This window comes from Barbus barbus (genome assembly GCF_936440315.1).
Source record: "Barbus barbus genome assembly, chromosome: 50".
Taxonomy (NCBI): Eukaryota; Metazoa; Chordata; class Actinopteri; order Cypriniformes; family Cyprinidae; genus Barbus; species Barbus barbus.
Window position 1 is genome coordinate 14,582,742 of NC_136728.1, and position 23,725 is coordinate 14,606,466.

A 23,725-nucleotide genomic window follows, 5' to 3' on the forward strand; every position below is an offset into this window, starting at 1 on the left:
CATAGAAATCGCCTGTTAATCTGTTCTTCCAAGTCTGTTAATAATTAAAAATATTTCCGAATTTGTTTATTTATTTATGAGATCTCAATACTGCCATAATTGTGTTTGTGTGTGCGTGCGTGTGTGTTTGAAGTGTGTGTGTGTGTGTTTGTGTGTGTGCTAATGCATCTCCCAAGGCAACTTCACAACCTGCCACTACAAATACCACAATCCTTTGTAAAAATCAAGTGGGAGAGTGGGCGGGATATCATGACATCACAACAAGCGGCCAGTCGCTGACCAATAGGGCTTGCGTTCTTTAGGAGGAGGAGGACAATCGCCTTTCATGCTCGCAGCATTGTAACATTTTTCCCCGGTCGATGCTCACATGCTTGTTTTTGTCCTGTGCACGTTTACTTCCCTTAAAAATCCATCCATTTAGTCCAAATCCGAATCAGCCGTCAGGGTTCATCATCGCTTCTGCACGCGACCGTTTTTGAGTCGACTCATCTTTTTATGCCTGATCTATTGGGATTTAGAGTGGGTGTTGTCACAGGACAATGATCGAGAGACACGACTCAGCTGTTTCCAGCGTTGCAGTGAGTACAATTTTCATGCATTTTCCCAAATCTGTCCAGAAAATACATTTAAGGCACATCTGGCTTACAGATTCATGCATGTGCATAGTGGTGGGCGAATTGATTCCTAGCGTGACTGTCCCTCTAATCATCTGTGTTATGGCAAGCCATTTTCACATGTAGTACTTACAACTAACTAGCGTCTATTTTTATTACTAATTTCACCATTAACTATTCAACAGATGCTAGTACATTTCTCAATGTTATCTAGTAGGCTACATATTCAAGTAGTAACTAGTACTCTTTCATTGCATACATCTATTCTTTTTCTGCTAGTCTTTTTCCAAGTAACAAGTCACTATTTCTCTGTTAATGGTAACAAATGGCTAATTTTGTGGTAATGTAATTGTTTGTAGTACTAGTAATAAGGGAACAACAACAGTATACAATACACAGAATCCTATAAAATAATAGCTAATATTTGCAACTTGTCAAAGCAAAGTAAACTTGACTAGTAAAGGAATAAGCACTAGTAGTCTATATGAAAACAAGTGTCTTCACTATTGGATTACTATTTAGAAATGAAAAATAAGTACTAGTTACGTTAAAAAAGATACTAGCTGTTTTTAAGAAATAAATGTGAAGCTGGCTTGCCATAATTAGGGATCCATAAACTTGATCCAAACCTGTATTTTATTGATAAACAACTATTTAAAGTGAATTGTCACATGTGCATTAGCTCATGTATTAAAACATTATACTTTTATCCAAATCATATGAAAACTAAGAAACAAATTCCGCAGAATAATGTTTTTAGACCTAAACAACCCCTGCATTTGAAACATTACCCTCTATCAATAAATGTTTCCTCATACCATAACATAGTTGAGGCGTATGTGAAATGGTGAATCACATATTTCAAAAATGAATCTGCCTTTTTTGGAGGAGCCCTATTATGGTTGAGGCTGCACACAAAATAATATGTTGAATATGCTGATTATTATTGACCTCAAGACAGATGATTGTGATTGCAGATGCATACAAATGTGTTTTTGGAGTGCAATAGTTGGGCTGTTAATAGCTATTTGGAGCAAATGAGAATGATGGGCTCTAAGCGTGATGCGCAGCTCTCTTGCGGAGAGCAGTGAGTGGAGATGCATTTCAATGGGGTTAGAGAGAACAGCAGCCAAAAACTGTCACCAAGCATATATCACAATCCTATTTGTGTGAACTTGAAGGAAACTGACTTCATACGTCTGCTTAAAATCAAAATGGGGCTATTTGGTTGAGTAATTGCAAAAATAGCTCATAAAAGTGAATTTGGTTCTGAGAAGAGGTCTAGCATTTCTTTGCAGATGCCAGTTGATGTTATATACGTTTATACCTTTTAATACTCTAAGTGCTTTTGGGGGACACTATACTTGGGGTCCTCATATCAGCTGTGTGAAATGCACAAATGTTAAACCTATTCTTAATAGTAAGCTTGTGAGCACCCTCACTGTTTCACATTTACGCTATCTGCATCGTTCAATCTATCCCGCTCTCCACATTGCACGTCTGAGTTAGGATGCTAACATGGAGAGGGGATCGATAATCAATGATTTGATTCACCCATTTGGTCAGATGTTTTGTTGTTTGCCATGTTGGGCATCAGTGACATCAATCTTACAGTTACGTAAGAGCGCTTGAAGAGTGAAAGCATGGAAAATGCCCTGGGATGTTCACAGAGCAAGGCTATTTATAGACTTCTGTATGAATTATATGGTATGGTTTTGAAGAAGATGCTGTCGCATTTTGCACTGCAAGTGTTCATAAACTGTTAGAGGTTTTATATCAAATTCATTTTGAAATTTTGGTCTTTTAAAGGGATAGATCACACACAAATAAAATCATTGTCATTTATTTATGCATGTTGTTCCAAGGCTGTATGAGTTTTAGGGATGCACCGATATTCAAATTCTAGTCGATACCATATGTGACCCTGGACCACAAAACCAGTCATAAGGGTCAATTTTTCAAAATTGAGATTTATACATCCCATGAAAGCTGAATAAATAAGCTTTCCATTGATGTATTTGTTATGATAGGACAATATTTGGCCGAGGTACAACTATTTGAAAATCTGGAATCTGAGGCTGCAAAAAAATCTAAATACTAAGAAAATCGCGTTTAAAGTTGTCCAAATGAAGTTCTTAGCCATGTATATTACTAATCAAAAATTAAGTTTGGATATATTTACTTTTGGAAATTTACAAAATATCTTCATGGAACATGATCTTTACTTAAAATCCTAATGATTTTTGGCATAAAAAAAAATTAATAATTTTGACCCATACAATGTATTTTTGGCTTTTGCTACAAATATACCCCAGCGACTTAAGACTGGTTTTGTGGTCCAGGGTCACATATGATAATTTTGTCTGATAATTGTGTTATGGCTAATAAATAATAAATGGTTTTGCTGTTTGTCCTTTTTACATAATTAAATAGTTTTTTCATATTGTGCTTTTTTTGTCATGTTGTACATTATACTGTTGCTGTTGCAATGTTATAATGTACGATATAAAAATGAATGAAAAATATTTATTTGTCTAAATAAATGAAAAAGAAAACACTAAAATCATTACATTTTGGCATTGCAACATTATAATATACAATCTGAATAGTTAATACTTTATAGCTATTTTTCTGAAGATTCAGTAGAGATGCATGTTACATTGATACCATATCGGTTATTGGCCAATAATGTTTCTAATTTATCGGTATTGCTGATAACCAATATGATACCGATGTATCGTACATCACTAATGATTTTCTATCCAAGTATGCGTTTTTGTTTAAATGAATGTATTTCGTCTAAATGGAAAAATAAAATACAAAAACTGCCATTGCAATATTGTAATGTACAACATGAAAAATATTTTTATATTTTTCTAAAGACGGCATTTTAACAGTATTATTAAATTAGTGTTTAAAGATCAACTGAGTAATTAAGTGGACCTTCTATAATGAAAAGGTTATATAAATGTAAAATCAGGGAAAATAGGATTTATTCTTTAAAAAAAAAATCATTACACTGTAAGAAAAAAAAAAGTAGTTTTAACTTCAAATAATTTGTTACCCCACTGACTTAAAATGTTTAGTTTATTGAACTAAAATATTCCAGTTGTCCCTTAAATGAACATTGAGTAACTTAAATTTTCAAGTTGACTAAATTAAAAATTTTAAGTCAGCGGGGTAACAAATTATTTGAAGTTGAAACAACTTTTTGGAACTTTTTTTTTTTTTTAAATAGTGTAGAGATGCATGTTATTGGCCAATCATTTTTCTAATTTATTGATATAATAATATTCTTACCACAAGCTCTGACAAAAAACTGTTTCCCAAAGAATCTATTGGGTTGGTTTTGGTTTTGATTAGATTAGTACATATGTGGTAAGGTCCAATAGAGTTAAGTTACCTTGATAACTGTAGCCCTCCCCATTCAAAATCTCTCTCTCTAAATGATCAGTATGGCCCCTACTAGTTAGTTTTCCATTGGCCTACCATGCATGAGAAGCTCAGCGGAGCCAAAGCAGAGCGATCAATTGTGTTTGCCTCGCCTAGCATGTGCTTCAGCACTGAGCTTCCGAGAGCATGAGATTATGGAAAGCGACGGAGAGAAAGGGATGGAGAAGCTCTAGAAGGAATTACAGCTGGCCAAGGCACTGGCTGTGATCTGGAGTGAAATTCACTGTCTCCATGACGACGTTGAGTTCATGATGGATTTGATACGAAACGTAAATGAGCATGTGGGCTTCACCTCATCCCATGTGTCCTCCCTTCCCCAGCCTCAAAGTTTGTGTTTGGGCTAGAAAAGCGCTCAACCTCATTGTTGGCCTGTAGCTGTTTTGGTGCGTTACTTTCATGTGCTTAAGAGATCTGTTTACTTATCCTCAAATTAGCAAAATTCCATGTTATCCTTTGTTGTGGTCTCCCTGCATGTGAGATTAGGAGTCGCAAAATCATTATTCACTGTAACTAATGTTAATATTAGTATAGCCTTTAATATCTTTCCTCTGAAGTCCTCTTGAGCCCTGTTTTGAGAGGGATAACAGTAATGGAGGAGCCGTTTTGCTCTTTAATCAGTGGAATGTGGAGTAAAGCTGTGTTCTCTTCCAGCAGAGGAATCTGGAGGGTTATGTCGGCTTTGCCAACCTCCCCAACCAGGTGTACAGGAAGTCCGTGAAGAGGGGGTTTGAGTTCACACTCATGGTTGTCGGTAAGTCGCAAAATACTTTTGCTCACCTGTGAGAAAGTCAAATGGGTGCAGATTGATGTTTTTATAAGATTTTAGACATAAGTAAATATTGTGCTTCCATTTCCAGATGAAATTAAGAATTCAGAGAATTTCCTGGTTGACACATTTGCAGTTCAATTTGCAAATATTGTGCTCAAGGTTATGAAACTACAGAATGTTTATTAAAAATGAATGTTAATGTTGATTTTTCTTTTGAAACAAAAACTGGATGTAGTTGTGCCTTTAGAAAACATTCAGGAAACATTCATTTAATGTTAAGTTGACACATACGGTTCAGTTTGACATTGAAAGTCTTGTGTGAAAGGTTGTGAAACTTTTTTAATTATTATTTAATGCTGAAATTTTATAAATGTTTTAAATTTAATTCTATTTGGATCTATTGTTTATGATGTTATGCAGTGTTAAACTTTTATAATACTAATGACATGAAAAGATGAAAACAAAATAAAGATGAAGTTTGTCATAAAATGTCATAATTACTTTTTTTTTATGGTATTCATCTCTGGGGGGAAAAAAATGGTCAAATATGATGATAACAGGGTTGTGCATAACCTGGGACACAAAATTTGAAGTTATTTTAATAATACACAGACAAATAAAATCTTAAAGAACACATAAAGGGAAATTGCTGGCTTTTAATTCCATGTATTTTTTATTGTCTTAAGTGTCAGTTTTTCCAAATTGAGATTTATGCATCATCAGAAAGCTGAATAAATAAGCTTTCATTGATGTATTTGTTATGATAGGACAATATTTGGCCGAGATACAACTATTTGAAAATCTGGAATCTGAGGGTGCAAAAAAATCTAAATATTGAGAAAATTGCTTTTAAAGTTGTTCAAATGAAGTTTTTAGCAATGCATATTACTATTAAATGAAGTTTTGATATATTTACTGTAAGAAATTTACAAAATATCTTCATGGAACATAATCTTTACATAATATCCTAATGATTTTTGGCATAAAAGAAAAATTGATAATTTTGACCCATACGATGTATTTTTGGCTATTGCTACAAATATACCCCAGCGACTTACGACTGGTTTTGTGGTCCAATGTATCATATTTGAGTGAGAACAGGCCTAAAACTGCATAAAAATAAGAAGCAAATGGAAATTGTAACAAAACGTAATGTTGTCATCAGTGATTAATTGAAAGTCTTTCTTTACATACATGAGGAGCACAAATGGCACTTTTTTTTTTTTATTATTTAAATGACACTAAATCAGATTGCTGTGGGTTGTTGTTTGCTTTAAGGGAATAATCCCGTCTGTGGCTTTGAATGAAAGTGATTTTTTGCTGATGAACGAATGAGTAAATTCCCACATAAAAGAGTACATAGATGAGAAACGTTTGGATGATCAATACTGTTGTCACCATCACACACTCTCTGTGGTTTGGATGCTGTGACTAAAGCTGTATTGGAAATATGGATCTCGGTGGCATAAGTGCTTTGCCATAGTAACTGTTAGCACTTGCAGAGGGTTTGCTTTCCAGCTCTGTTGTGAAATAATCTCTTTATTTTTTCTGTTCCTCTATTCCTCTTCCAAGTTGTTACTCATTCTGTGTCTTTGTCTCTCACTCATTCCGTTCCTCTTTTATATAGGCTAGTTGTCTAGTTTTGCGGTTTCCTGTTTGGTAAACCAGCCTTTTGAGATACTTGTACTGGTGCCAGGAGTTGAGCCGCACTAGTCTTTGTAGAAAGCTAGTTGTGTTGACTTGAAGATGTGTGGCCCCGTTAGGTAAATTTACAGTCACGTTAGCAATATTATAGCAAAATGTTACGGGTTAAAATGATCCATTGTCATTGCAGTAGCAAAGTTACTTTGAAACCTAGCAGCTTTCTGTTCGTCAGCGCAGTGAATTTGTGTGACATGAACAAAATCTGCATGGGGATCTTTTTTGATATTTTTAATGAAATGACTGGATTTTATCCACAAAATCTTGCTGAGCGTTAGTAAATGTGACCTGAAATATTAAACTTTTTTTTATTATTTAAATTTTTTTTATTTGATCGTTCGATTTTTCCACTGGCGTTTCTATTCGCACCTATTATTGTTTTCTTTTTTCTCGCTCCGTTTTTCACAAGTTCATCAAACAACAGTGGTAAGTGGTAAGTTAAGTTGGTATCATTCATCAATCACGGTGAGTAATGGCTTCTTCTCCTGCTATTGTTGTTTGCACTTCATGTCACATGTATAGTTTATCTCTCTCTGTCGGCGATGAGGGATTCACATGTGATAAATGCAGGGAAATAGTTAGGCTGACAGAGAAGGTTTCAGAATTAGAGACACGCATCCAAACTTATTTGAGGACAGTAAGACTATGAGGGCTGTAGAAGCTTTGGATGCGACTAGCTCAGGGAGTCCTGTACATTGTCCGGTTCCGGTTGAGCCCGTGCAGCTGGGTGACTGTCTTTTGTTCCGATCAGAACATCAAACAGGTTCTCCCCACTCAGTGAGGCACCCACTGAGAAACCTGATGAAAGTGCTCTAGTAATTGGCGATTCTATTATACGGAACGTGAAAATAGAGACACCAGCCACCATAGTCCATTGTTTACCGGGAGCCAGAGCGCCTGGCATCTTGGCAAATTTAAAAGTGCTGGCTAATGCTAAACGTAAATTCAGTAAAATTGTTATCCACGTCGGCGCTAATGATGTTGGACTTCGCCAGTTGGAGATCACTAAATATAATGTTAAAGAGGTGTGTGAACTTGCAAGTACGATGCCAGACACTGTAATATGCTCTGGCCCCCTCCCTGCTTACCGTGGCGATGAGATTCATAGCAGACTGTCGTCACTCAATGGCTGGATGTCTAAGTGGTGCCCGCAGAATAGCATAGACTTTATAGACAATTGGATGAGTTTTTGGGGCAGTCCTGACCTGTTGAAAAGAGATGGTCTTCATCCCTCTTGGGGTGGTGCCGCTCTTCTCTCTAGAAATATGGCACATAGTCTTAGAGTTCGTACTTGACTAACTGGGGCCTAGGTCAGGAAGCAGACAAACTGGCTAAACCGACCGTCTGCTAGCCGCCTCACGTCACAGAAGTCAGTTAATTCTCAGCACATAGAGACTCCTTCACTGTGTTAATTATCAGACCTAAAAGCCCCACATGTAATAACCTAGAACACCATCTAACACTTGACGGCTGCTCTGTCAATTCTTCTTCATCAGTTAGGAACCTAGGTGTGCTGTTTGATAGCAATCTTTAATTTGAAAGCCATGTTTCTAGCATATGTAAAACTGCGTTTTTCCATCTAAATTGCAACCTATGCTGTCAACGTCAAATGCAGAAATACTAATTCATGCGTTTATGACCTCAAGGTTATACTATTGTAATGCTTTATTGGGTGATTGTTCTGCACGCTTGATCAACAAATTACAGTTGGTCCAAAATGCAGCAGCTAGAGTCCTTACTAGAACCAGGAAGTACGACCATATTAGCCCGGTTCTGTCAACACTGCATTGGCTCCCCATCAAACATCGTATAGATTTTGAAATCTTGTTAATTACTTATAAAGCCCTGAATGGCTTAGCTCCTCAGTACTTGAGCAAGCTCTTATCACATTATAGTCCTCCACGTCTGCTGCGTTCTCAAAACTCTGGCCATTTGATAATACCTAGAATATCAAAATCCTTTTCCTAAATCAGATCCTTTTCCTATTTAGCACCCAAACTCTGGAACAATCTACCTAATACTTTTCGGGAGGCAGACACACTCTGTCAGTTTAAATCAAGATTAAAGACACATTTCTTTAACCTGGCTTACACATAACACACTAATACACTTCTATTATTCAAAGCCGTTAAAGGATTGTTAGGCTGCATAAATTGGATCAACCGGAACTGGGAACACTCCCCATAACACATGATGTACTCGTTACATCATAAGAAGAATGGCATCTACGCTAATATTTGTCTGTTTCTATTCTGTTTCTCAGTCCGGATCAGATGGTGGATCGGTGCTGGGAGATGATGTATGTGGCCCTGATCATCGGTGGATGCCGGACACCTGGATGAGCCCGGGGACATATCCCCAGTCACCATAGCCACCCGATCCGGTCCGTATCCAGCCCAGATTGTCACTGCAGTCACCAGATCCAGTCCGTATCCAGATCAGATGGTGGATCAGCACCCAGAGACGACCTCTACAGCCCTGAACGTCAGCGGAGACCAGGACACCGAGATGAGCACCAGAGACAGATGCCCAGTGAGGACCCCGCCACTTAGACAGCCATCGGGAAAGACCACTGGAACCAGTTGAGCCCTTACAATCTGACTTTGCTGCAGTTGGAATTGAACTGCTGGTTCGTTTGGCCAGAGGAGAACTGCCCCCCCGACTGAGCCTGGTTTCTCCCAAGGTTTTTTTCTCCATTCTGTCACCGATGGAGTTTTGGTTCCTTGCCGCTGTCGCCTCTGGCTTGCTTAGTTGGGGACACTTCATTTCCAGCGATATCGTCGACCTGATTGCAACCTTGATTTTAAACTGAACTGAGCTGGATGATGACATCACTGAATTCAATAATGAAATGCCTTTAACTGAAAATATATATTTTTTTTATCGTTTCATTTTACATTATTGACACACTATTTTCCTTTGATATTGTGCAGTTGCTTTGACACAATTTACATTGTTAAAAGCGCTATATAAATAAAGGTGACTTGACTTGACTTGAATAGCACCACTGATCTTAATAAACGCTAATATAGTAAGTATCTGTCTTTCAGTTAATAGTTCACTAATATTGGAATGCCACATTTTACCTCAGAAACAAGTTTCCCCCTGAACACAAATTCTCTGTAAACAGGATTTTGCATAAATGTTCCACACACTGGGCTGAAAATGTGATGTACTCTAGCTATCTAAGTGTGTATACGGGGTTTAGTATCTAATTAAGACTGTCATCCAGTGGCCTTTTAAAGGACAGTACTGAAAACTGTCGTCTTGTTCTCTTGTCACTCATCCAGAGAGACACCACAGGGCTTTGGCTGTGGACTCCATTTCTCCCTCCAAAATTTCAGGGAGGAAAAAATCTGTTTCCTGTCTTTTCTGTCTCTCTCTCTCAGTCTCCCTTGTGCTTTTTTTTTTTTCCACAAGCATTTCCTGTCTTGAGCTTTCCCTCTCAAACCAGCTGGCAAAATGTTTCTTCAGGGAGAAACCATTGGAAAATGTGAAGAGTTTTAGAGGTTAGTTTTTCAAATTGAGTTATCTGAGGCGTGTTTGAGGTGCAAGAACAGGCCACAAAAAGATTCACGAAGTGAAATGAAACCTTGAAGTTTATAGTCTTGTTAAAAATATGGTTTAGTCTGATTTATTAACTGTTATTCAATCTGTGTAGTAGAATTCACACCTGTACAAGCAATGAATAGAAACAAAATCATATAATTTCATGCCTGTTTTTGTTAATTGTGCTGTTTGCATTCCTTCACAGTAACAACTCCAACAGCTGTGTTTGGACACAACTTGAGATGTTTTAAGTGATGATTTTTCTAATTGTTAGCTGAAGTCTTCAGACCTGACATGTTGTTGAATTCCAAGTCATTCAGAGAGGTTTTCAACACCACCGCAGCAATTTGTCTGGTGTGGCTGCACTAGTGTAGCTACTGCTTGGAGCTGCCACTTTTCTCGTACATTAGCATGCTTTAGGTCCTTTTAAAAGGTCCCTGCCTGAAACACGGACACACACAGGCAGGAGATTTTAATCCCTGGATTATGAAGCCAAAGCTTCCCCTCTTTGGCCTGCCAACAGGTCATCTAACAACCCGGTCATAGAGCTAAGCCTGTCAGACAGTCTTAGCCCACACATGCTAATGTATCCGCCAGCCCACAAACAAACACTGGCATATCTCTGGGTACTCAAATAAACACTCTTTTAAAGTTTCGTTCAAGATTAAAAGGGGAATATTTTAAGTTTGTTTTTTGCGCAGGACTTGTTCTCGGCTCTTGACGGCTATGAGTGTATGATGTAGTAGAGTAACACCATTATGCAAATCCTCTCTCACTCTACAGAAGCCATTGATGAGTTTCATCATTTTGGAGAGATGTTTGTTTACAAATAATCAATTAGGAATTTAACAGTTTGGAAGATATGTGCGTGATGGTAGAAATGTTGAAGTGGCTATTCATTTTCCAGCGCAGTCCACTTTGCTAATTATTATGAAAATTAAGCTTTGACAAGTATTTATTTAATTAATTACACTGTTAGACATTTCAAAGGTTTTTTGTGGTAACTTACTGTAAATTAAGATTTACAGTAGCAAACTGTATTTGATTTACAGTTGCAAACTGTACTGTTTTACAGTAAATTACTGTAAAAATCCAGTTAATCAATATACTACTGTAATTCATTCATTTTAATATAGATTTCATTAGATTTGATCATTTTTATATAGAATTATTTTTTTACTCTACATAGGTACAACTGGCATTCAATTAAAACAGACACAATAATTACAAAATATCAAATATCAAGATGTTTTATATTCTGGATTTATACTCACAAAGAATATTTAAGCACCAGAAACACGATGGGGAAAAAAGACAAGCAGCCAAAGAGTACATAGCCATCTGCAAAACCCAGGTGCTGCTCTAAAACGTGGCCACCACCTTTGTTCACCATCCACTTTGTTAGTGACAGAAATGTCTTCTCTGAAGAGCAAGTAGAAGTATAAATGGCACACTTTTAAGAGGCAAACCTCATATAGAATACACAAACCATTTAATATGCACTCGATCGTGAAATGTAGCTTTACAGATCTTATGTCACATTACAGGAAGTGAAGTAATTGAATTAACTGCATCATTTTAACCACAGATTTCACATCTCTAATGAGAACATGCAAATTATGCTTCAGGTCTCTGAATCTTTAAATCCTGGTGTAGGTTCTTGGAAAGTTGGTTTGAGGCTTCTGAGAAATATGTGGACAGTGTATTAAGTAAGGTCCATGTGGTTAACATAACTTTTAATCGTGTGAAGACTGCTATGAATGAGAGCAATGGCTTTTGGAGAACCATTACAATCTGAAGCATTTCTTAAAGCTGTTGTATATAATATTACAGATTCAGAACAGAAATTGATGCATGTGGCAGAAACATAGTCCATAGCTTAGGGCAGAATTATGTGTGTTTAAGAGTCTTGCATCGCCGGTGGGGAACATCTAACTCATTTTAACTCTACATTAACTCACATTTCTGCATGTGAGTTAATGTAGAGTGTGTATGCTGATCGAGATGTGCAGTGTGTAACATCACACGTGTCACCTCATGGATCTTATTTTCTTTGTAGGTCAGATTGATTTTCCTATTTGAAGTTACTTGTATATGTGTGTGTGTGTCCATGGGAGTTTTTAAAAGTTTTAGAGTTGCTGATTGTTATCTCAGGCTGTTCGGAGATGAACTCTGACCTTTGTTGGCGAACAATGGATCTCTACAGGAGCCCCTCTCTGAAAACCAGCTAAACACACACTTGCTATCACACATCCTTTAAAATCAGTAACTGTACTAAATACTTGATCCCAACGCTTGTTCTGGCTTGTTCAAATTAAAATAGTTTGTCCTGCTGTTTATTTGCACCAGCAATTCAACTTTGTTTATGTGTTGGGGTAGTGGGGCCTCTCTTTCGCTCTCTGTCCGCTATCTGTTTGTTAAAGGGTTAAGCAACTGTATGGCAGCAGTGCTTGAGCCCCTTTTATGAGGGGAAAAGAGTGAGTGAGTGAGCGAGCAGAAAAGACAGCAAGAGATGAGATAGCTGGGATTGGATGGGGGGCAGGGCAGTGGAAAAGAGGTGGAGGTGGGGAATTGTCAGGATATCTGAGCCCAGTAATGGGCCCTGGGGTGCTTTCTGGCCCAGAGCGTGATGACAGGAAGAGGTAAAAAGATGAAAGTCAAGAAGAATGTGTGGGAATCTCTTGGAAAGTTCATCCATTCGTCCCAGACCTCCCATCCGCCCATCCATTTAGGGTAGTAGCAATTAATAATGGTAAAATAAATCTATAATAATAAATACGGAAGTTTTATTAATTGATAATCATGTGTTAAAGCACTTTTCTAAATTATTAAATGGATAGTTTAGCCGAAAATTTAAATTCTGAATCATCATTTCTTCACCTTCATGTCTTTTTAAACCTTTTTTTTTTTTTTACACAAATTATATTTTGAAGAAATAAAATATTGATATTTTGAAATTTTTTTTATTATTTTTCAGTTTTTATTTTAAGTTTTAGTAATATTGTAATGCGTTTTTGTTTTGTTTTTCTAGCTCTATTCAACTTAATTTTTGAATTTTTTTTAAAAAGTTGCATCTATTTTTTTAAAAGTTGAAAGTTTTAAAAAAATATATTTTACTATATATTTATATTCTAATCATTTTACTTTGAAAAAACATGAGAGTGAGTAAATAGTGACAGAATTTTAATTTTAGGGGTGAAGTGTACAGATTTTTTTGGGCCGTACATTTTTTTGAAAACATTATTTAAAGACTTACAAACATACTGCATGGAATGCTGGTGATTTAAAATACTTTTGAACACCATTCGCCCCCAGTTTTTCAAGCTAAATGCAAACCGTGTTAAACTGGGTCAGGAAGTGATGCTAGCCATGCCCCTTATATTCTGAAATGTTTGTTCCCCTTATGCCTCTCTGGGTCTAGTTCAGCGTAAAACCAGTGGAAATAGGGTCTATTTATCTGCACTATGTGGTTGTGCCAGTCTATTAGCACTGCTATAGACTTTTCCTCTGTTTAATGGTTTTCCAGTGTCTCTGTTTGTCCCCGCTGGAGAAGCACATGTGCTGTATCCCTTTGATTGGAGTAGAAAAAGAAAGATGATAAAGGCTCCAAAACGAGACACGGAGATGAGTTCACTCCATTCATCCGTGGGTCTGATAAAGGTCAGCCAACTGTGAACTAGACCTGGATCCTTGCTGTGTGATTGAAGCGTCTCGTTTTCAGAGATCATGCGGACCGATATTTAATTAAAAGAGGGGATGAGGCTAATTGGGTATGGTTTTGCCCTGAGGGGGTGAAAGGGAAAGAGATGGAGAAACAGAGCGTTAGAGATATCTGGAGCTGGAGGCAATCTACTTGCTCTCACCCGTTAAAACAGTGGCATTGGGATTTCATGAATGCATCCCGCCGTGCACATGTGTACTAATGCTAGTGTGTAGTTTCTGTAAAACACAAGCTTTTACTAGCCTAAACTAACCTCTGGAAATTATTTATTATATAGCAATTTATTATATTTATGAAAATTATTTTTGTGATCTGAATGGTTTCAAAATGTATTTTTGTCTTAGTTTTAGGACTGTATCTAACTTTTACCTGTGTAACCCATTGTTTTTATCATTAACTAAAACTTAAAAAGTAGTTTTTGATCATTTGAAAAACAGCTGAAAAAATATAAATATTAGATAAAAAATCTTAAAATTTGAAATGTTGCCTTAGTAACTAACTGAAATACGCTGAAGTACTAAAATTAAAGAAATAAATTTAAAACTTAAAAATATAGAAAAATAATAATGCTGTTGCGTTACGGGCGTCCCGAGTTCGAATCCCGGCTCAAGGACCTTCCCCGATCCCACCCCTCTCTCTCTCTCTCTCTCTCCCAGTTCACTTCCTGTCTGCTCTCCAGTCATATAATAAAGACAAAACGCCAAAAAGACTTATATAGGGAACTTGCTGTACATGATAAACAAATCAATTTAAATTTCTTTGAATTTGTTAGGTTAGTTAAATCCTGCATATTTTAGTGGAAAAAAAAAGAAAAGGTGCTGTTTCCCCATGGTCTTGTGTGTTGGTACATGGGTTCCATTAAAATGCCAATGTAAGTGCAGACAGACCAAACTCTACTCTGTCTCGCTCTATCTGTCTCTCCTCCCCCTTTCCTTCATTTGCCACTGGTCGCCTCAGTTTCAGGTTGCTGACGTACTCTCATCTTCCCCCCAACCCCACACACATAGATGCTCTCACAGTCCAGTCCCTATGTCTTGTTTAGGTAAGTCGTTGTAGCCAGAGGCAAGGAGGTGTAAATTTACTTAGCAGACAGAGAGTGGGTTTGGTGTCTGTGTGTTATCTCTGGCATAGCACAGGAATCTTAAGTGTATATATGTCCAAATGTTGAACCGTTTTGGCTCCATAGGACACACTGGTAACTGCTCATACTTTGGCAAATTTGGTTGATGTTATAATCAAGCCTAACAATCCAATCCAATATCAATGAACAAATCAAATTATTTAATACTGAATATTAGTTTCTTCTTACAGTTGGTAAATGTCCACATTGGGCTTGGTGTAGTAAATGAATAAGGCAAGATTTGGAAGCTCAGTAGCAAAGGATTATCAGTGGGAAGATTGTTTATTGAGAGAAGGAGCTTTCTTTTAACACCCCCTCTTAAAACCTAGGATCAAGCTTGTGTCAAAAACGTGGAGTGAGAATGTGTATTTGAGTGGGTGAAGATGGTGTACATTGGTGGTCTTTTCTGCCAGATGAGCCCAAGCGTTCCCTTCCCCCAATTCAAGAGATGTTCAGAATGATGAGCCTCTTGCTCATCAGTTATAAAGAGAAGTGTAGAGTTGGCCAGAAGGAATGGAGCAAGCAATGTTGTGTTATTACTTTAGAATAAAAGAGCTTTCTCTCTCTGTCTTCCTCTTTGTCTACAATGTTTTCCCAATATACCCATCTGCTGTCATTTGATTGCTGTCTTCAAGAAGTTCTGGCTAGGGTCCCACGTGTGCCATTAGTTGGCTCAAAAACAACAAACTAATTGTGTGTTTCTGTGTGGGTGGATGGATGTGAGAAAGCTTGTTAGGATCTGTAGAGAATCTCATATTCATCACCTCCTGTTTTTAAGTATGGGTGTCTCCGTCTGTCTCTTGCATTTGGCATTTCATTCTAGCACAAGTTAAGCACAGCCACTTTTAACTTTGTTTGTTTGCCGCTTTTCTGTTCTAGGTGAGTCTGGACTGGGCAAATCCACACTGATCAATTCCCTCTTTCTGACAGACCTGTACTCCAAAGACTACCCTGGCCCATCTCAAAGGATCAAGAAGACTGTTCAGGTATGTCCTCTTTAGCTGACCTTTGACTTCTGATACTGATCCAGCGATCTTCCCTTTATCTACCACTATCTCTATGTTAGTTTTCGCTCTCTATCTTCCCTTACCTTTGACCCTTTATCTCCAGCCACCATTATCTTCCACTGCCTTACAGCCAGATGTGACAGAGAGAAGCCATGAGGGAGGCTTCTGAGGTCTGATTTCTTAATTCTTACCTCGGACCAGGAGTTGGCAACCTTTTTTGTCATGAACAAAGTACACAATTCGAGATGAACTCTGCTACCTAACCATGAAACCTTTTGTATAACACATAAAACCAATCTATTTTCTTGTATGCCCCCACTGTTATGCTGCAGGAATAACAGTTTTGTTGTTGAAACTGGTCTGCATGGTGCTATCAGCAAGTTGGGCAAGTAAACAAATGCAGTCGGCATTATCCAGGGGTTGCACATACAGTTGGGACCCACTGCTCTGCTCAGTTGAGCAGCATAGTTTTGATACTTTTTAAGTGCTTGTTAGATTAGCTGCATGACTATGAGGAACGATTGGGCCTTATTGCATTAATCACACTCACGCACTCTTGGTAATTTCAAGTCAACCAACATGCAAGTGCATTGAGACAGCTGGAGTGCAGAGCACCAAGCAGGCTCAAGCGATCACAAACAGATTCCTTCCTTCTGAAGGTCCCAGGCCAGAGCAAATGCTCCCAGACTTCCCAGAGGAAAGAGACAGCAGAGTTTTGACCTTATATGGATTTGATAAACAAGACAAGAACAGATGCTGAGGCTGGAACATCAGAAACGGGGGAGGATACATTGAAAAGAGCTTGCAATATGATGGAGTGACTCAATTGGGAGTGTTTTTTGAAGAGGATGGGAGGGGCAATATGAAGGGATCTAGATTCCTCTGGAGGCAAGTAGGGTTCAGTAGAAGGTCAAGAATTTTCCCACGAAACCCAACACCCGGCAATGACTTTCCCACCACCCTTGAGATGGGACGTGTTCCGAGGCGGCCAAGCCCTTTCTGGGGTTTTAAGTGCAGCCACTCTCGGTTCTCCTTTATCTTGATGAACAAACTCTGTCTTTGTTGACATCATGACTAAGTTCACCGTTGAGGTTTGGATCCAAGTTGTTTTGGACCTTGGTCAAGCTTGGATGACATGACACGTCCTTTCTGAGGCAAGTTATTTCACTTAGTGTCCAGCTTGAAAAAGCTATCCAATCATGCATGTACATCTCCTGTCTACTTGAATGGGGAAAGATTGAAATTTCAAGAACTTGTCTGCCATATTTATTTTGCATTAACACAGGGCTGTCCAGTTCTGCTCCTAAAATGACACTATCCTGCAGAGTTTAGCTCCAATCCTAATTAAAAACACCTGAACTGGCTAATCAATTACTAGAAACTTAGGGGCTGTTTACACCTGGTCACTTCATCCATTTTGTCTGATCGGATAGCTATCCGATCGTGAAAAGACCAGGTGTAAATGCCCTCTGAAACGCATTCGAGACAGATAGAAATCCAATTGCTCAAACCACTTCAGGAGGTGGTCTGGGCCTCATTCCAGATGAAACTGGACAAGTGTAAAACATCTGGTTGTTGAAAACACCTATGTAAATTTTACTCCTCCCAAAATGTTAAAATAATAAACGTGTGAGAGCATTTTTTAGGCTATATGACATTATAGTCCGATATGACTGCGCTAATACAACACGCATCACCGCGGACGAGTAGCTGAGCAACTCTTCAGCAAGCCGATGCGCAAACTGCCGCGAATGAAACTGAAAGTAAGACGCAGACAGTCAACACACAGTCATCTTCATTAAAAGTAGTAATACAAACTTATATTTCCAGTGCTGATGCCGCACGCTCTCTTATTGCGGTCTTTGATCTTGAAATGAGCTGATAATTAATAAAATGCAGAGCTTTAGATTCTGTTGACATGAACTCTTAAATTTAAATATAGCGCGGAATTGACGATCGGATTTATATCCGTTTTGCGATGACACATTTATGTGGCCAAGTGTAAATGGAAACATTTTACCAAATCAGATAGATATCCGATCAGCGTAAACGCATGAAATGACCATGTGTAAACAGGCCCTTAAGTGTGTTAGAGCTAAACTCTGCAGGACAGGATTAGACGTCAAATCACCAATAAAATCTGACTCATGATATAACTGGTCCAGCATATGTATTTGTTTCTTGCAGCCGCCATGACAAACCCTGTCCCCAATGCAAACAAACAGCTGCTTATTTAACATATTCGTTTTGTGATAGCTCCAGTGACTTATTTCTTCTTAGTTTTCTGATAACTTCTCTTTGTTGGTGAAATGATGGGGTTGTGTGACGTTGTTCCAGAGAGGCATGTAAAGGTCAGGTTTTAGTGAAGCACAGCGGAGCTTCTGGCCCGCCGGTGGAAACTCATTGTGATTTTGGGCTCAGTGCTACAGGTCCGAGGCTATTAGCCCCACCAGGCCTGTTTAAAGCACTGACTCGCACTGGCCCGATAGTGGAAAAGCAGCTATTGAACGCTCTTGAGCACTCTTCTGAATCCTAAAATGACAAATGGGACACCCTACAGCCTCACGCACTTCACATACACAGGACAGTGAACAGGGCTTCAAAAGTGATTTATTTCCACTCAATTTTTAATGAGAAGCCTGTGTTTTCATCATATTGTATCTGTTCACATGGATCAAAGTTTGGAGGTTGTTTTTTTAGGGTTATTTGCTTTTCTCACAGCTGTGCAGAAACCAACCAAACACAACCTCCACATCATCTTACAGTTTGAATCCAGTGACTGTGGCATCTGTCACCCAACATCTAAACAAATCCATTCTCATTTGGAGAGGTGACGTAAAACCAAAAGACATTGCTTGTTCCCACTGGAATTCGGTAGAAGATTCATCCGAGGTGGCACCTCTTTGTTTTTACCACAAAACTACTAGAGATTTTAGATTTGATCTCGCCACTTGGCATAGGTTTACCTGTATTTCACAAATGAAATCTGACATTTTAAGTTTTCTCCTGCCCATGCTTTTCTCTTCAGACCCCATTTAACCTTGTCTGGCGCTTTCCCTGGTGGCATGATGCTTTCCGCCATACACTTTGTCTTGAGCTGTTCCACCATGAATGCCCTTGGTATAAATTTGTCAGCCTGGCCAAAGGCCATGTTGTGATGTGTGGCTGTCTAGTCCTCTGTGGTCACCTCAGGCAGGACATAGAGTCAGCGGCGAGAGTATTTATATTCCAAAACAATCTGCAGTGTTTGTCATAGCAGCCACACAAGGGCCACTCTGGTTGCGTCGAATGAAAGTCTTGACATTTTTGTGGCTTTGTGTTTCTACATTTTCATTTATTTCTTTTTCTGTCTTGTTGCAAACTGAAGTGGCCTGATGTGCCTCATGAACATCCTAGCATAAGAGAGAATGAAAGAGTTTTATTAAGGTTCAGTCCACTTCCATTCCCCTCATTTTCACTTTCTCTCACTTTCTTCTCAAGTCTCTCCATTTTCTCCCTCCCGCTCTCTCCTCTTTTTGAAGAACTAAGAAAGGTCGTGGCTGTTTTTTTTTAGCGAGAAAGTGTATGTGTGAAGGAGAGTGCAGTTTTAGAAAAAGAGGGTCAGCCAAAAATAACCAGGCCTGTGAGAATAAGCCGGTTTTTACTGAAAGCAGCTGAAATAACTTCAGGAGATGATGAAGCTGAATCATAGTGACATTGGAGATGACTATTTCAGTGTCTCACCTTGGTGCCCGACACTGGCCTAACCTAGAATGCAACTAATGTAGAAGATGATGCAGAAACTCTTGTGAGACCACATCTGTTGCTAGCAAGGGGAAGGGATGATGATTTATAACTTGACGTCATTTTAAAAACATGAACATGTTTGTTTGTTTGTAGCAGCGGCACCTTTTAATACAATAAGCTAGTCAATCTCACTATTTGTTGGACAGCTATCTGACCATTACTACGTCCCAAATGATGCACTGTACACTATGCACTATGTACTTACACACTATTACTCAACCATGTAGTCTGTGAATTTTCTATGGTTATTTTATCATTAATAATCAGAGACTAATAGCCCCTCCCCCTTCGCAACATAATTAAAGCTGCTTCATTTTTTCGGTTATTTAAGTGCATCATACGGGTATTTAAAGTGCACTTTTTCTTTTTGGAATTTTCAGTGTGAACGCACTATTTATACTACAAAACCTCATAGAATAGTGTATAAGTAATTTGGGGCGCACCTCATGTTACCTTGTAAATGCTTATTTGTTATTAGCATCTTTTGTATGACATACAGCTATAACATTCATCAATATTTATGTTCTAGAGTCGTCTATGACCTTTTGGTTTGATGCAGGTGAAAAAGTAAAACTTTTTATGCGCAAACCAGTATTAACCAATCTCTCCACTCACATGTTTGTGGTTTGAGTTGGTTAGCAATGATGTTGTGCCAGTGACACGAATCTGGAACAAACAGGCAAGGTTGCTGTCCCAGGCTAACGCACATATCCTGTGGTGACAACTTGTGGTCCTGCTTTCAGGTGGAACAGTCCAAAGTGCTGATAAAGGAGGGGGGCGTCCAGCTCACGCTGACCATTGTCGACACACCAGGCTTTGGAGATGCGGTGGACAACAGCAACTGGTGAGTTTAAGAATTTTGGGGGCATTTCAGATTCTTGGATATAGTCAAAAGATAAAATCATGTTGGGTGTTATATATGATGGTTTTAAATGTTTTTTTTTTTTAAATCCTTGATCAATCCTTTTCTTCTTTCTTTCAGTTGGCAACCTGTCATCAACTATATCGACAGTAAGTTTGAAGACTTCCTCAATGCTGAATCCCGGGTAAACAGGAGGCAGATGCCTGACAACAGGGTGCACTGCTGCTTGTACTTCATCGCCCCCTCTGGTCACGGGTAGGTACTGCACCCTGAACAAACGAAGCCTGGCATGAATCAACCAGCTTAAAATAGAAGCACCACACACACACACACACACACACATCCTGATTTACACATTTTGCACTTTGCTCAGGAGTGGGATGATGTTGGAATTTTGTACATGAATTCTGTACGACTGTGATACAATGAAGGCATCAGAACATCAGACTGTGCATTGATTGAAATGCATTAACGGGTGAAATGGAGAGACAGAGGACATACGAGCACAGATGGAGATGCATACTACCCACACCCAGATCCAAAAGCCTTACATAATGCCTACTAAACTGGGCTTGATGTATGATAGGTGTCGACTCATTTATTTTTGAAAACGAATAGCTTATTTGGCTCATTTTTGCTGAAAATGTTTTTTTTTATATCAGAAATGAGATTTGTGATAAATTTATTGCAGGTGGGAAATTTATTGCAGGATTATTCTTTTTCTTTTTTTTATTATAGTAGGTGTTTTTTATTTATCTTTTCAATGCAGTTATCTGTTGTTTTGTGATTTTTAAAGGAATAGTTCACCTAAAAAGGAAAGTTTTGTCATTGTTTACTCACCCTTATGTTGTTCCAAACCTTTCTTATGTTGAACGTAAAAGACAATATTTTGAAGAATGCTGCTAATCACTTAAACATTTAATGGTCCCCTTTGACTTCCATAGTATTTCTTTCCCTATGTTTGGTTCCTCAAAATATCACCGTTACACAGGTTTGTAATTTTACTATTTTCTCTGAATAGACTAACAAAGCACTGTTTACTTCTGTATTTACATACAGTATAGTGTGACCCCCGTAGCCCTGTGTCTACAAACAGCTATGTTCTTGCTTGCCCTTTTTGAGACGCCACCATGAAGCAACATTCATATCTCTGTGACCTTTGTGTTGCATCTTCAGTCTTGACATTCCTGAAATGTATAAACAGCCCCTCAGCTGGCCCCCAAAGCCACAAAAACACACACACAAACCCTCCTTAGTGTAAGAACAGCCTCTTTGTCTGGAATCCCAAACGAAAGTGATGCAAAGAGAGACAGAGTGAAGCCCTCATTCCCTCCATGACATAATTTTTCTGGTTTGGAAGGAAACGATGAGAAAACGTTCAGTGCTGTGTGGTGGTGGCTCTGTGCTGACAGTGGCCCCTCTGCTCTGGTCTGTTTATTCATGCCCGTTTCTGGTGCCTGACTTGTTTCAGTTCTATTGCATCACTTCAAAGGACACAGATCATTTTTGTGGTTGGTTTATGTGTAAGCTTTGCAGACTTACCCAATGGTTTACTTAACCTTACTGTTACTGACATTGTTCATTATATTCATATTACCTGTGTGCAAAACTATGTGAAAACATGTGGCTTTTTAGTTTTTATTGTTTTTTTCCCCCCAATGTTCCATGTAGTTTTCGTGGTCTCTCTACTTTTGCTTTTAAGACTTTTCAGGATTATGTATTCACTCAGTTCTAAAATGATTTCCATAATGCACTATACTACAATAACCTATATTATATACTCTATACTTTCAGTATTTAGTAGTAAAACAGTAGTTGTATCAACATTTAAAAGATAAATATTTTAAATGAAAAATTTAATATTGTCATAGTATAGATTTGCCTGAAAAATTCATTTAATAATCTAAATAATAATGTATTAGCACCCAAACAAGTGTAAACGGTTAGAGGCAGTTCACTTGTATTCTGAATCTTTTTTCAGACTGAAGCCTCTTGATATCGAGTTTATGAAGCGTCTTCATGACAAAGTCAACGTTATCCCACTCATCGCCAAGGCCGATACTCTCACGCCAGAGGAGTGCCAGCTGTTCAAGAAACAGGTGTGTGTGTGTTAATGTGTGATTTTTACATTTTTCAGCTGATGATTTCCCTTTTACAATTTTTCTCAAGCGCTACAAATACTCTCATCATTAGATTATGAAGGAGATCCAGGAGCACAAAATCAAGATCTATGAGTTTCCCGACACAGAGGATGATGAGGACAGCAAACTGATCCGAAAGATAAAGGTAAAGACTCAATCCATTTGCTTAATACAAAGCACTAAAAGAAGCTGTACATTGTCAGGACTACAGCAGATAATTACAGACAATATTAGTTTATTAATTATGAACTAAAAATGAACACCAGTATATTTATAAACTAAAATGATCAAAGATTCAAAGTTGCCCTGACTCCCTAAATTTGATAAATTATATGTTTATAAATATGCTAAAAATGTGTATATAATTTGTGCATTCAAATTTTATATATATACTTAAATATTTTATAATTTATAAAACAAAAAGTAATATGTAGTGTTTATTATTTATTATAAAAATATATCATTTTTAAATGGACATTTTCTAGGCCTGGAAAAGTACTTGCAGTGTCTTGAGTGAATATATGTTTAAAATTATGCTCTGAAATATATAATCTATTAGAAATAGATTTTTGCATGGACATTTTTCTTTAAAAAATGTATGTATTTATATAAAATCTCGATCAACTGGAAATTGTCTGTAGAAAACTAACTATAGAACTATAGAAAAGTCATAGAAATTCATTAGTCACAGTAAGAATCCTGAAGATCCTGTAAAAATATTGTTCATTGTAGGGTTGGGCCGATAGACGATGCCGTCGTCCATATCCGATGGCTGATAGACATCGCGATGTTGAGCCGGCATGTTGATCATTTATTATGCAGCCTCACATAAATCTTTTGAAATTTTGAATTTGACAACAGAAAACAATGATAAATGTTTTGTCTTTAAAGTCTGTAATTCTCCCAGCAGCATCCACAATGTTGTTTGCGTCTCTAGGTTAGCTTGAGGTTATTATTGACGACATGCAAACTGCTGCAGAACCAATTTAGTTGACTGACCCA

At 38.0% G+C, this 23,725-nt stretch overlaps 1 protein-coding gene across 2 annotated transcripts in view; it reads left to right on the forward strand.

Moving 5' to 3' along the window:
* Positions 1-300: 300 nt before the first annotated feature.
* Positions 301-23,725, forward strand: part of LOC306868190 (septin-7-like) — a 30,218-nt gene continuing 6,793 nt past the window's right edge. Inside the window, exons 1-7 of one of the 2 annotated variants that reach the window (XM_079414260.1) lie at positions 301-578; positions 4,719-4,818; positions 15,807-15,913; positions 20,464-20,564; positions 20,703-20,837; positions 22,564-22,681; positions 22,776-22,868. In XM_079414260.1, the coding sequence (XP_079270386.1) occupies positions 540-578; positions 4,719-4,818; positions 15,807-15,913; positions 20,464-20,564; positions 20,703-20,837; positions 22,564-22,681; positions 22,776-22,868 (693 nt within the window). In that variant the 5' untranslated portion in view covers positions 301-539. The remainder of the gene's footprint in view (positions 579-4,718; positions 4,819-15,806; positions 15,914-20,463; positions 20,565-20,702; positions 20,838-22,563; positions 22,682-22,775; positions 22,869-23,725) is intronic. The other variant, XM_079414261.1, reaches the window with a different exon arrangement.